We start from the raw sequence: 13,313 nt of genomic DNA on the forward strand, positions 1-13,313 counted from the left end.
GTGCCTGCTCTGATGATTCACTTCTTAATATGCCAACATATGCAAATTAATTTTGTGATATTGTGGTTGATTCACCTGCAGGGGAAGAAGAAGTAAATATTGGTAGTCATGACAGGGTTTTTTGCACAGGTTATGGTAGGTTACGGATACCACAAGTTCCTCACCATAGCAGTTTTTTTCTACCTAAATTGTCAGCAATGGTATGACAGTTTGAAAATGTTTTGTATAGACAAATAGAATTGGAGAATGAAAAATTGAGGCAAAGATGCAGAATATATAATGTGAACAAGAATGAATGGTTAGCTTTAAATTAATTATAAGATATGAATGACAACTATGTTTATACCTAGGCTGACAAAGGTGGTAACTGGATTTTACCCAAAGTCAAATACAATGCTATGGCTGAAGAATTATTGAGGGACCAATCTGTTTACATTAGGGTGTCGGGAGATGCCATTTCTGCATTTAATGGTGAACTGTTAGAACTTTTGGAAAGGGGTGAGAAATTGGGATTTTTCACTACAATGGAGGTTAAGAAATTATACATGAGGAACCCCAGGGATGCTAATTTCTTCATTATCCCCAAGATTCACAAATATTTAAGCAATCCACCGGACAGGCCAATCGTATCAGGAAAGGGGTCCTTTTTGCAAAATATAGGTATTTATTTGGATCACCAGTTTAAGGCATATTTGAGTAAAGTTGCATCTCATATTAAAAATGGTAAAGATCTCTGTGACCTGGTAAGTGGAATGAAGTGGAATATTAAGTACTATTGGGCAAGTGTGGATGTTAAAGTTCTTTATACTAGCATCAGAAATGTTTGGGGTTTGGAAGCAGTTGGCAAGTTAATGGAGGAGGGTCCACGTACAGCTTTTGTGTTACAATTATTAGAGTTTTCCTTAACATACAGTTGTTTGAAGTTCAATAAACAATACTTTTTACAAAAATAAGGCACTGCGATGGGGGCTTCATATGCCCCTTCCTATGCCATTATTTTTATGAATCATTTTGAGAATTTATTTGTTTACAATACTGAATTTTTCACACATCATGTCATTATCTATAAAAGATATATAGATAATTTACTTTTAATTGCAGAGGTAACAGCACACAGTTTCAAGAATTTTTGGACACCCTAAATAATGATTTTGGGTTGGAATTTACCTATAAAATTGATAGGGAAAGATTCCAATTTCTTGATTTGGAATTTTTTGTAACAGACAATGAAGAAATATCTTTTAGGCCCTTTAGCAAAGAAACTGCTGTCGACAATTTTTTATTAGCTGACAGCATGAATCCCTCCCCATTTATTGGCTTCACTCCCTTATGGTGAGTACAATCGTATTTTCAATAATACTTGACAAGCATACTGTGAAAGAGGAATTTCAGAAAGTCGGGCAAAAACTGGTGGAGAGAAGTTATGTTCCACATGTTCTTGACAAAGCTGAAAAGAGATTTGGGAATTTAATTTCAATGACATGCAGTCTTTTCAATAATACACAAGGCAGTTTTAGGGTAAAATTCAAAGATGCAGTCAGAGAAGATAGTGAGTATAAAATATTCTTTGTTTCTAAATATTCTCCCTTTTCAAATAATTTAAAGAGGGTTGTAGAGAGGTCTTGGCCTATGGTAGTCAATGATCCCACTCTGGCAGGATTGTTTCCTAAAAGAATAACCAATGCTCATACAGTAGATTTTCAAATTTAAAGAAATTACTAAATATGAAGAAGGGTAGTGGAAATTGTGTACAAACAGATTGTTATTCCTGTGGATGTTGTAAGGTATGCAGTAGAGCTCGAAATTTAGATGGAGTTAGCATAAATGATAAAAAGTTTAGGGCTATGAATTTGTTTAATTGGCAGTCCTGTGGGGTTGTTTACATTATAGGTTGTGGGTGTAAACCCACAAGGTGGTACATAGGACAAACCAAGAGAATGGCAAAAAATCACACAAACCAAGAGAATGGCAAAAAATCGCATAATGGAACATCTGGGTGATATTGGATTTGGCAGGGTTGAAAATCCTGTGGCACATAATTTTCATGTAGCCCATGCTGGGTCAGATGTTAGTTTTTTTCAGCATTTTGGCCAAACCTCTCAATAAACAGGGGGAGGATTTCTTAACTGGGTTATTAAAATTAGAGACAAAACTGATTATTAATTTTGGCACATTATTTCCCAAGGGTTTGAATCAGGAGTTGAATATTAATTTTCATTAATAAAGTGTAATTTATATATAATATAATATAATACATTTTAGGTGGTATTATATTAGGTTATGATTACGCATTTCAGGGTGGTGTAGATGTTAGTTGGAAATGAATTGTGTGTTTTTGATATTTCAGTCTTTTGGGGGCATGTGTTAAGAACATTAATTAGCTTTATTAATATATAATTGTTTATATTACATTAAAAATGTTTTTTATATATTAGTAATGAGGTCACAAAGTTCATTGTTGAGATATGAATGGTTGGAAAGTTTATAATTCATATATGTTTTCACAGATTTCATACATTTCTGGGTGTTAACTCATCAATTGTATTTTTTGTATATTGGGTGTTACACATACCTTTGTTTATAAAGGGTTAATATGTAGTACCTAGTTAATGGCATAATGCCATTTGCAATTGAATAATGAGGTAATAATTAGCCTCTCAGTTTGTATATAAAGTTGTTGTATTTGGTGTAAAAATCATTCCCTTGAAGGCTTTTGAGCCGAGGTACCAGGAATCACTAGTAAAGGTTTTATATACCAGTCCTGTGAGCAGTTTAATTTTTCCAGCCTGGAGATCCAGTTTTTCGTGTGTTTCTTTGATTGGTTTGGTGCTTTGACAGTTTTTCTGTTTGTACTTCTCCCATTCCAAATCTGCACCACAAAATAATTCCAGTCTCAATCCATTCTACACTGTATGTTGTCTCTACACCAACTCTTTCAGGTTTCCCTGTAATTTCTCCTGACGTTTAGCATTTTCTAAGGGATTGTGTAACCCCTCATCCAGCTTTGGTAAGAATCAAAATAAACAGTCAGGAAAATGCTGGTAAGCGGTCATTTAAGAAGCAATGGCAAGGGAGTTAACAGAATACGGGAACTCTCTAAAACAAAGGACAGACCAACAAGTCAGAATGACTGTTTAAGGGACTATGCACCCTCCCACCCTGACAGTCCATTTTCTCTTCCAAATATGGTGCCAAAGAAAGAAAATGCTTAGAGATCAGTTCTTGGTCATTCTTTCCTAAACCCATTTATGATACTGCCCAAGTTCAAAATGATGTCACTTAACTTTTTACCTGTCCTTCCTCATTTAAGTTTCCTAGTAACACCAGAGTTAAAAGATCTATATTCATCCAGATTTTAGGCATTTCTTAAGGTTTTGTATGTTTGGATCACGTTATCAGTTTCCTGCCCTACCCTTTGGACTATCCAGTGCACCCAGAGTGTTCACAAAGTGTCTGGTTCCCATTATAGCTTATTGCAGGCTACAGGATATCCACACTATTTTATATTTAGACAACTTGCTTGTCTTTGTAGAGTCTTTTTCAAAGTGACAGGAATGTCTTACTTGAGTGAGAGATTTGTTATCCAAGTTACAGTCCAGGAGAACATTCAAAAGTCTTTTTTTTTTTTTTACTCCATCACAGATTGTGTTCCTGGAGTGTTTCCTGGACACCTCAGTTCAAAGAGCTTTACTTCCACAGGAAAAAAATAGATCTATATCTAAATCTATGTCTAGGGTTTTCCAATTAGGGTGATTGGAGTGAATACCTCAGGATTTTGGGTCTCGGTGTGATACATGATTATCATGATGCCCCTGGGAAGATTCCACATGAAAAATATACAATGGTATTTGAAGTCTCTTTGGTCCCAGCACTAACACCCATTATCTTTTAAACCCCCCAGTTCTGGGATTTGTCAGAATAGAAATCTCTTTATGGAGACAGGAAATATCCCTAAATGCAGCCCCCCCCCCACTACAAAGCAGTCAGTCAGTCACCACAAACACCTCAGATTTTGCTTGGGGAGCAGTTTCAGAAGGGATAAAAATGAAAGTTATTAAGGACATCAAGAATAGACACAAATACATTATTAAAGAAATGTTTGCTCTAATCAAGGCAGTCAACTTTCTCAATCACCTTTGTTCCCATGGACCCAGGGTTGCCAGATTTTCGACTGGCCAGGTAGGGACAAAAAAAGTCTTTCACAGCAAGTGAAAAAAAAAAAAGGGTCTTCCATGCTAGGTCTTTAATGTGGAACATCAGTTCCACATTAAACAAAAGTAGCTCTGTGTTTATTTATTTATTTTTTTATTGGCCCGGGCCAATTAAAAATAAATAAACATGGAGCTACTTCTGTTTAACATCGCAGTTCTGCATTAAACAGAAATAGCTCTGTTTTGAGATTATTTTTTTTTTTTGATTGGCCCGTACACCAGTATACGGGCCAATCAAAAATTGCTAAACACGGAGCTACTTCGGTTTAATGCGGAACTGCGATGTTCCGCATTAAACACAAGCAGCTCCGTGTTTAATGATTTTTGATTGGCCCGTATGCAGGTATACGGGCCAATCAAAAAAAAAAGTGAAGGCTGTCCGGGATTTAAATCGACAGTGCGGGACTCGGGATCAGGCTGCTGATCCCAGGACAGTCCCGCTCAAATAGGGACGTCTGGCAACCCTGCATGGACCTCAAGTTGTTGCAGATAATAACAAAGTCATGTGGCACATCAAAAGCAAGTGGGGACCAAGTTGTACCCTTTTTGCAGATTAGCCATGTTAGCCTAGGATATAGCTTTACAGCACAGTCTCAGTCTACATGCATCCTACATCTGGTCAGAGCAAAACTATGTGGCAGACAGGCTAAGTAGGACAAAGGCAAACCCTCACAAATGGAGACTAGATCAGGGGGACTTCCAAGATTTGAACCATCTGAGGGGAGTTCCTCAAACAGACCTTTTTACCTTCTCTCTAAACAATCAGCTAGCAAAAGTTTGATTCAGAACTGCATGCAAGAAGGCCTGGAAGACAGATGCATTTTACTTTCTGTGGACAGGAATATTCCTGCATGCTTTTCTACCCTTTCTACTGATATATCCAGGGTACTTCTGAAGATTCAGAAGGAATCTCCCAAGATCATTGTGGTGATTCCCTTCTCGCCCAGGCAATAGTGGTTTTCCCTTCTTTTGGAAATGGCCAGGGACAATTGCCACAACTTTCCTCACAGAATGGATCTAATCACACATGACAGAGATGTTTGGTACACCCTGACCCAATCAAGTTCTTCAACTTCAAATGGCTGCCTGGATGACAGGGTCTTAATTACATTTAGGCACCTGTTTATCGAGGACGTGTAGCAGGTACTAATGGTGACAATAAAGCCTGCTATTAGAAAATCCTACATTAGCAAATGGAAAAAGATCTTCTAGTTGGTGCCGCCAACATAACCAGCATCCATTTTGGGCTAGTGTTTCTCTGGCCTGACAATATTTGTGTGACTTTTTATCCTTTAGCCTTTCTTACTTCTCCACCAGGGTTCATTTTTCAGAGTTTTCCATCTGTTTGCCAATAGATCCCCCTCTTTCAATACTTTCTCATGCAAAAATGTTTTTGCAAGGGGTTTTACATAAGAGACCTCCAAGAAAACCAGTGGGTCCTCCTTGGTATCTTAATTTTGTGTTAGAGAAGCTAACACCTGTTCCTATTAATCAGATAATTTTTAGACTGACTTGAGGTTCTTAACCTGGAAAACTGTTTTACTGTGTGCTCTGCCATCTGCAGGAAGAGTGTGTGAGTTGCAGGCTCTTATGGTGAGTCATCTCTATTTCATTTCCCACAGAGAGAGGGTTTCTCTGAGACCTAATCCTTCTTTTTTGCTTAAATTGGAATCAGAGCTTATTTTAAGCCAAACTATCCATCTCTGTTTTCTTCCCTGAACCTAAATTGAGGGAGAAAGTATTCTTCATACCTTGGATGTCCACAAACAACAACTTTGGTACTATCTTGACAGAACTAAATCTTCCAGATCTTTGGATTAGTTTTTCATTTCATGTGTAGGTAAGAAGAAGGGATAACCTGTGCCAAAACACACTGTATCCAAATGGTTGTCTCAGGCTTTTTCAACCTTTTGTTAAACAAAGCTACTTCAGGCAGGTACTCACTCTACCAGGGCCTTGGCTTCATCTATGGCTATTTGGAAAGCAGTGAATTCTAGAAATATTCTAGAAGCAGCAACTTAATCCTGTGTATATACTATAAAACACTAAAAGCTTGATTCCTTCCCTATCTTGATCATGAGCTCCTGTACCCTTCCATCTCTCAAATGTCATATGCTAGAGTAATATAATCATATAGCTAAGGCTACTGCAGCAATGTTCAGTATGATGAACATAGTACAGTTGTGTAAGTAAACTTACCATAATAGTAGATGCTTGAATGATCACTGCTGCAGTAGCCGATCCCTTCCACCACCCCCCCCCCTTTTTTTAATTCCATGGTGTTGTCCAAGTTGGTATGAAAGCTCTGAAGAGTTTGGCACTTGAACCTGATTTTCTAGGCAGGGCAGTTCAAGCTACTTAACAGTGTGTGGAAAGTGCCCTGAAGCTTTGGAAACTGGCCAGCTGTTATATCCTTGGTAGGATATAACCCATATAGCTAAGACTGCTGCAGCTGCAATAATTCAAACATCTACTCTTTATGTGAAATTTACCTACATGATTATACTTCATCTTTCAAAGAGTTGATAAGTAACAGTTATGCTTGTAGAAAATAGACTCCATTTTGGCTTGCCCTTAAACAGCTGAGAACCATGCAAGTATATACTAAAACTAAACTCCTAGCAGAAGCCCGACCCTATGAACATAGTCAATCCTAACACTACATATGCAGAGGTTCTAAAGACTCCATCCACAAAACTTCAGTTATGCTTCAAGGTGCTATAAGTTCAACAAACACAGAACTTCATAAATATGACATACTGTATAGACCTCCCACAGACCACACTAGTCATTCTAACAAGGCAGTGGGGAAGAGGCCATCACAAAATCATGGGGCTAAAATTGAACCAAGGCAGATATGAAAGCCTATAAAGCAGACATTATGACCTGACACCCCCAAAATGTCCTTGTAATTTGTGACTGTATTATGTGTAAAACTGATATCTACCTCAGAACTTTTAGAAGAAGCTTGTGGCAATACCATGCCTGCTTGTGGTCAAATACAGGAACATCTGAACCTGAACTAGGATAAAAAAAATGGGTGATTATCCACAACTTACTGAACAATCTATGATCAATGGCAGTTATGATATAGTGATTAAATCATATACTATAGAATAATTTAATAAGGTCTTCCCTCTTGGATATACAGAAGGGTATTGTGGGATAATCAAACATTTTTATTTTATTTTTATTTAACATTTGTTGACCGGGAAAGCTAGCATCCTAGCAAATATGGGAAAATGCAATTGCTTAGCAGAATCATCCCAGCACCTTCTATGGCACCTAAATATCATGACATAATGTAGGTGATTCTGTCAGTAGCTAAGGACATGGTGCCATGGACTAAGGGGTTCAGTGCCCATGTGCCTAGGACAGAGTGCTTTGAAATCTAGTAGATTTTACCTTTCTTCCTAAAGAGTACAAGTACTGGACAGGAAAATTGCCATCATTGTAATGTCTTCTTAGACCTTGTCAGATTTTAAGGGAAAAAAATGATAATAAAAACGGTTAAAAATCAGAAGTAAATGTGGTTTTGTTAAATACTATAAGCCTTGACTTGGGGATCCTAATGCCCTACCCTTATTGAAGTGTGGTTTAAAGATCTAAATTTGATGGTATACCTTCTTTCATTGTTGGATATCTGGTGAGAGAGATGATGATGATATCAAGGAGAACATTCCGTGTATATCAGTACCTGACTTTGATGGCCTAAGTTGGAACTTACTAAGATCAAGTATTCTGATATCTTCATGGTTGACCTTCAAGTTCCAACAAATTTTACTCACTGGTCTTGCTCCTAATATACAGAAATTGACCACTGAGATCCCAGTACATAAGGGTGATAAGGTAATGCCTGCAACCCAGAGAACTGTAGATCAGGCAGCCTGCATCAGCAAATGATTTGAATGAGCCATCTTAAAGGCAGTTTCCCCAACATGGGTTTATCTGTTGTTGCTATTGCATATCTAAGCTGGTGTGTACTTGGATGTGGCCAAGGTGTTTGATATGTTCCCTCACAGAATTGTGTATTATGCTGTAATAGAGTAGAAGGTTAACCTCACAGCAAGACGTTGTCCCGTTCGATTCTCAGCTAGAGTGTCTTCTGTGTGGAGGCATGCGTGAATGGGTGTGCCTTCGTTGAAGGTTGTGCGTCAGGGCTGGTAACTCAGCACGTAAAAATCCACCACCAAACATTAGCGACCCCTAACCGGGATAAGCTGAAAGACACAACAAGAAAGAGTAGAAGGTTAACAGTTACAATATCAGATAGATAAGAAGATGGCCGAGAAGCTGCTCGTGTACTATTAAATAACAGGTTTATTCTCCTTTCTCAAATTGTTTAGCAGGGAGGTATGCCAAGGGTCATTATTCAACCCCTACTTATTTAGCCTATTTACGGGGTCTTTCCTAATTTTTAAATGTTCATGGGTGGATGAGCCAGCTCCATAGCATAATGGCAAAAATCTTGATTACACCACAGATGATAATGCTGTGTTAGTGAATCAGGTGCCTGAAAGAGCTGTACAGGGAGGATTGGAGACAGCTGCCACTGTTGTCTCACCCATCCTGGAGGGAGTGAGGTGGTTGTGGCTCATCATAAAGGTAACACCCTAGTGCACCAGGTGTTGACTAATAATGTTAGATTCTGCTAAGCCCTTGGTGTCTTAGGTGCATTGCATTAACTAAGGAGAATCCATCTTGCGGAGGTATGCTTCCCCTTGGGAGACAGTGATGGGAGAGCATGGAGGAGCCATAGAAAAGAGAGAAGAGCTGCTCCCAGTGGGGCAAGGTAGGCCATTCCCCAAGACCAACAAGCAGACCCTCTTCCTATCCACCTTACTATCTCCAGGGAATGGAAGGGCTAATCAGGATTACTGGGTGAAGATGGATGAGCTGTAGGGCTTTTACCCACTTTGGGAATGTCAGGTTCCTGTGCCCCAGAGCAAATGGGATAAGTGCTGGGAGTAGAACCATTGGGCAAAGTCCTGGATGGAAAGGAATTTATGGGGTTCTTGGGTTTGTGAATTTGCCTACGATTCAAAGGTTGCCATCATGTTAACTGTCTGGATTAGAAGATTAACAGATTTTACAGAGCTTTATGGATTCCTTTTTTTCCTTGGTCATTTGAAAATCAAGTTGCATTTGACATTGAAAAGTACAGTGCAGTGCACATGAGGATCATCAGTAAAGAATATCCTAGCCACTTCTATTTTAACTACTGTACTCACTAATAAACATGGGAAATGGGCTGTGATAACTATATATGTTGATGACACCAAACTGAGTGACATAATTATAATTACTTCAGTACACACCTTGTCGTAATTGTACCTCTATTAAAAGCTTTGCTTAGACCTCATATTGTGCATTCTTCAGCTTTCTACATTTATAGCATATGGGACAGTCATACACACAAAAAGATTTCTGTTGTGAAATTGATGCCTTATCTTTAAGGAGTGTCTTAAATAAATATATAATTTATTTATTACATGCTTAATTTTAGCCTTCCAATGATACGTTTTTAAAGTTACCCTAAGTTTACAATTTATTTTGCATTCTTACCCCATTATGAATAACAACTGTTTAATTGAAACTGATTTATACACAACACCTGAGTGACCATATTATGGGACAAATTACAATCTGGTTTAAGACAAGTTAGCAGTCTTAACTCATTTAAATTACAATTAGGTCTTTTGTTTGGTTCTAGATACTCCAAGATGGCCTCACATGAAGTTCCCAAGTCTGTTTTAACACTAATTTTGTAAAGCTGTAAAGTTGTAACATTGTACAGGCGTGGTAGCTGCTGCCACAAGGAAAATTAAAATAATAAAAAAATCAAGTTTCATTGGACCAGACAACATACCCGGTGTTTTCCTACACAAACCAAGTAAAGCTATCTAGCCTTTTATCAAGCATGTCAGAGTCTTGGCTTGTATACGCCATGGTTACCAGATGATATCCCAAGAGCACTTGGTGTTAAGGATGTATGGTAAAAGTGCATGCATAATGTCCAAGCCCAGCTATACCTAAGTGGGCATTACACTGTGTAGCTACATGTGAGAGGTGTAATTTCTGGCTTCCCAGGAATTTACCCACCTTAGATTCTGACCATTGACTTAGGGCGGCCATGGTGGTGCAGCGTTAAGCGTTGCTGCCTCACAGTAGGAGGTTCTCCGGTTCAATTCTCGGCTGAGGTGCCTTCTGTGTGGAGTCTGCATGTCCTCCCTGTCGTTGCATGGGTTTCCTCCCACATCCCAAAGACATGCTGTAGGTGGATTGGACAAGTCGGAAGAAGAAGATTCTGACCACTGACTTCCATTGTAACCTTGCTAACAACAGCTGACACTTAAATGGAAGTAGTTTGCATCACATGCATGTACACACACTTTATATATATGAAATGACCTAGCTGCTGTCACTTAGATAGCTGAACAAAGATTATTGATGGCAACATTACTAGCTGCATAACATTTGAAATACTAATATTCACACTGTATGGAGCATAGATATTCTAAGGATTGTATAACTGAATATCATAATGAATGAATGCATGAAACTGACTAAGGTCTTCTCATATCAGTAGATGTGTTGCATAATTTTGGTGGAAACAGAAATATGTTAGTAATTTGCAGTGTTATAGAATCTTCTCACATATCACTAACTAAAATTTAATTCCAAATCATTTTTGTTATTTTCATTCTGCTTCTAACATTTATAAGAGAGCAATGTCAGGAGCTACGTTCTGCAATGACCCGGCTTCATCAGAATGAAGTGTGCACTGAACGATCTGCACAGCTGGCTCTTAAGGAAGAGCTTCGCAAACAACAGAAACAAGAAGAAGAGTTCTTTGCAAATATCTGGAATAAAGACAGGTTAGCCAAGGAAGAAAGAGAAAAGAAAGAAGCAGAGAAGCAAGCTGAACTGAACAGGAAAGCATTAGATGTGATTCAAGCCCAGATGGCAGCAGCAGAGGCTCAGAAACTGGAAGAAAAGCACCTAAAAGAGGAGGAAGCACGATTAATGGTAATTGTGATGGCTACTGTTTCATTTAAATTATGTTTTATTTAGAAGTGCACATTTAAGTTAAAATATTTTACTGATTTCCAGAGATAGAGGTAGATGTGATTTTAATTATGATGTTGTGTAATAGATATCTGAAACTAAGAGGCATGTACAAAAACTCATTAAAACACACACACACACACACACACACACACACACACACACACACACACACACAGCTTCTTCATTTTATATGATTGGTCAAAGTATTCCCAAATCCCACTGTGAAACATGCCAACGATTTATTTCATTTTTTTGCATGTCATTTTATTGTAGAAAAGTAATGCAGTAATTTATCTTTCACCTTGGAAAGGTAAAGTAGAGCATATAGAAAGGTACAGTGTAGAACTCAAGGGGCATAATGCACATGTGCAGCAAAGATCCTGAATGCATATTTATCACTATAAACTGGACAGCAAAAGTCTCAGAAGACTACTGCCAAAGATGAAAATATGATGCCTGTATCTTTTTGAGTTATATTGTGGATTTAGTTTCTAATAGTACTAATTCAATTTATTTGTTTTAATTTTTAACTGGGTTTGTAAACTGGTCTACTGAATTTTTTTAGTCACAAGCTGGACTCGAGAGCAGGAAACTTACAGCAAAGTAAGACATAAATAAAGCAGAGTACAAAGTGTGTCTAATATATAAATATATATATATATATATATATATATATATATATATATATATATATATATATATATATATATATATATATATATATATATATATATATATATATATATATATATATATATATATATATATATATATATATATATGGTCTATATTAGATCACCGAACGCTTAAAAAAGTGAACGGTGATTAATCGACCCTATGTAAGCAAAAGCTTACAATTTCGAACTATCAGAACAGCGATTTTTTTCCTAGGGAAAAAAATCGTTGTTCCAGCAAAAAAAAAAAAATACTTTAAACATTACATTAAGTGGGGAGCTGCACCTCCACACCCCCCTACTTAAATATACCGACTCCGAGACCGCACTACAGTGCCGAAAACTGCAAAGTAACAAAGTGGCTAAGCAAATTCTTTCTCAGGGAAAGAATTTGCTTAAAAGCCGCTTTGATATTTTGCCATTTCGGGCTTTTAAGTTCGACCAAGACGCATTCTTCTAATAGGGAACCTATATATATATATATATATATATATATATATATATATATATATATATATATACATGGGTGTACTTCATAACACTGAAATTTTCATAACATTGAATTTCATAACATTGAGACCATAACATCTAAAATTCAAAATGCTGAAAACCCAAAACAATGAAAACTCAGAACATTGAAAGTGTACTTAATAACATTGAAAACTACATTGCACAAGTAAATAAGATCTCCTCCACCTACAACACCACCTAATTAACAAACACACTTTCTACTACGTTTCTGCAGGGGGCAAGCCCCACTGCACCCCCCACACCCCCCTGTAAATTAAATATACCAACTCCAAGATCGCACTACAGTGGAAAAAAGTTTATTTCCTAACCTCAGTGATTTACTTTTTTCCACTGTAGTGCGATCTTGGAGTTGGTATATTTAATTTACAGGGGATGTGGGGGTCAGAGCCCCTGACATGGGGGGTGCAGAGGGTTTTGCCCCCCTGCAGAAACATAGTAGAAAGTGTGTTTATTAGTTAGGTGTTGTTATAGGTGGAGACAATGTTATTTACATGTGCACTGTAGTTCTCAATGTTATGAAGCACACTTTCAATGTTCTGAGTTTTCATTGTTTTGAGATTTAGATATTTTGGTCTCAGTGTTATGAAATTCAACGTTATGAAATTTCAATGTTATGAAGTAGATCCATACATTATATATATATATATATATATATATATATATATATATATATATATATATATATATATATATATATATATATATATATATATATATATATATATATATATAATTTACACATGGGTGCACTTTAGATGATCGAGTTGCTGAAATCTCGAAATGCATATGGTTGAGACCATATGATCGAGTTTCAGAAACTCAAACA

At 37.2% G+C, this 13,313-nt stretch overlaps 1 protein-coding gene across 1 annotated transcript in view; it reads left to right on the plus strand.

Annotated features, from left to right (window-relative positions):
- The window catches only part of CFAP53 (cilia and flagella associated protein 53), a 500,763-nt gene that overhangs the window by 141,709 nt on the left and 345,741 nt on the right, over positions 1-13,313 (plus strand). Inside the window, exon 4 of the mRNA XM_044078252.1 lies at positions 10,937-11,240. Coding sequence (XP_043934187.1) covers positions 10,937-11,240 — 304 coding nt within the window. The remainder of the gene's footprint in view (positions 1-10,936; positions 11,241-13,313) is intronic.

This window comes from Protopterus annectens, chromosome 1.part1, assembly GCF_019279795.1.
Source record: "Protopterus annectens isolate FY-2018-M chromosome 1.part1, PAN1.0, whole genome shotgun sequence".
In the NCBI taxonomy this organism is placed as follows: Eukaryota; Metazoa; Chordata; order Ceratodontiformes; family Protopteridae; genus Protopterus; species Protopterus annectens.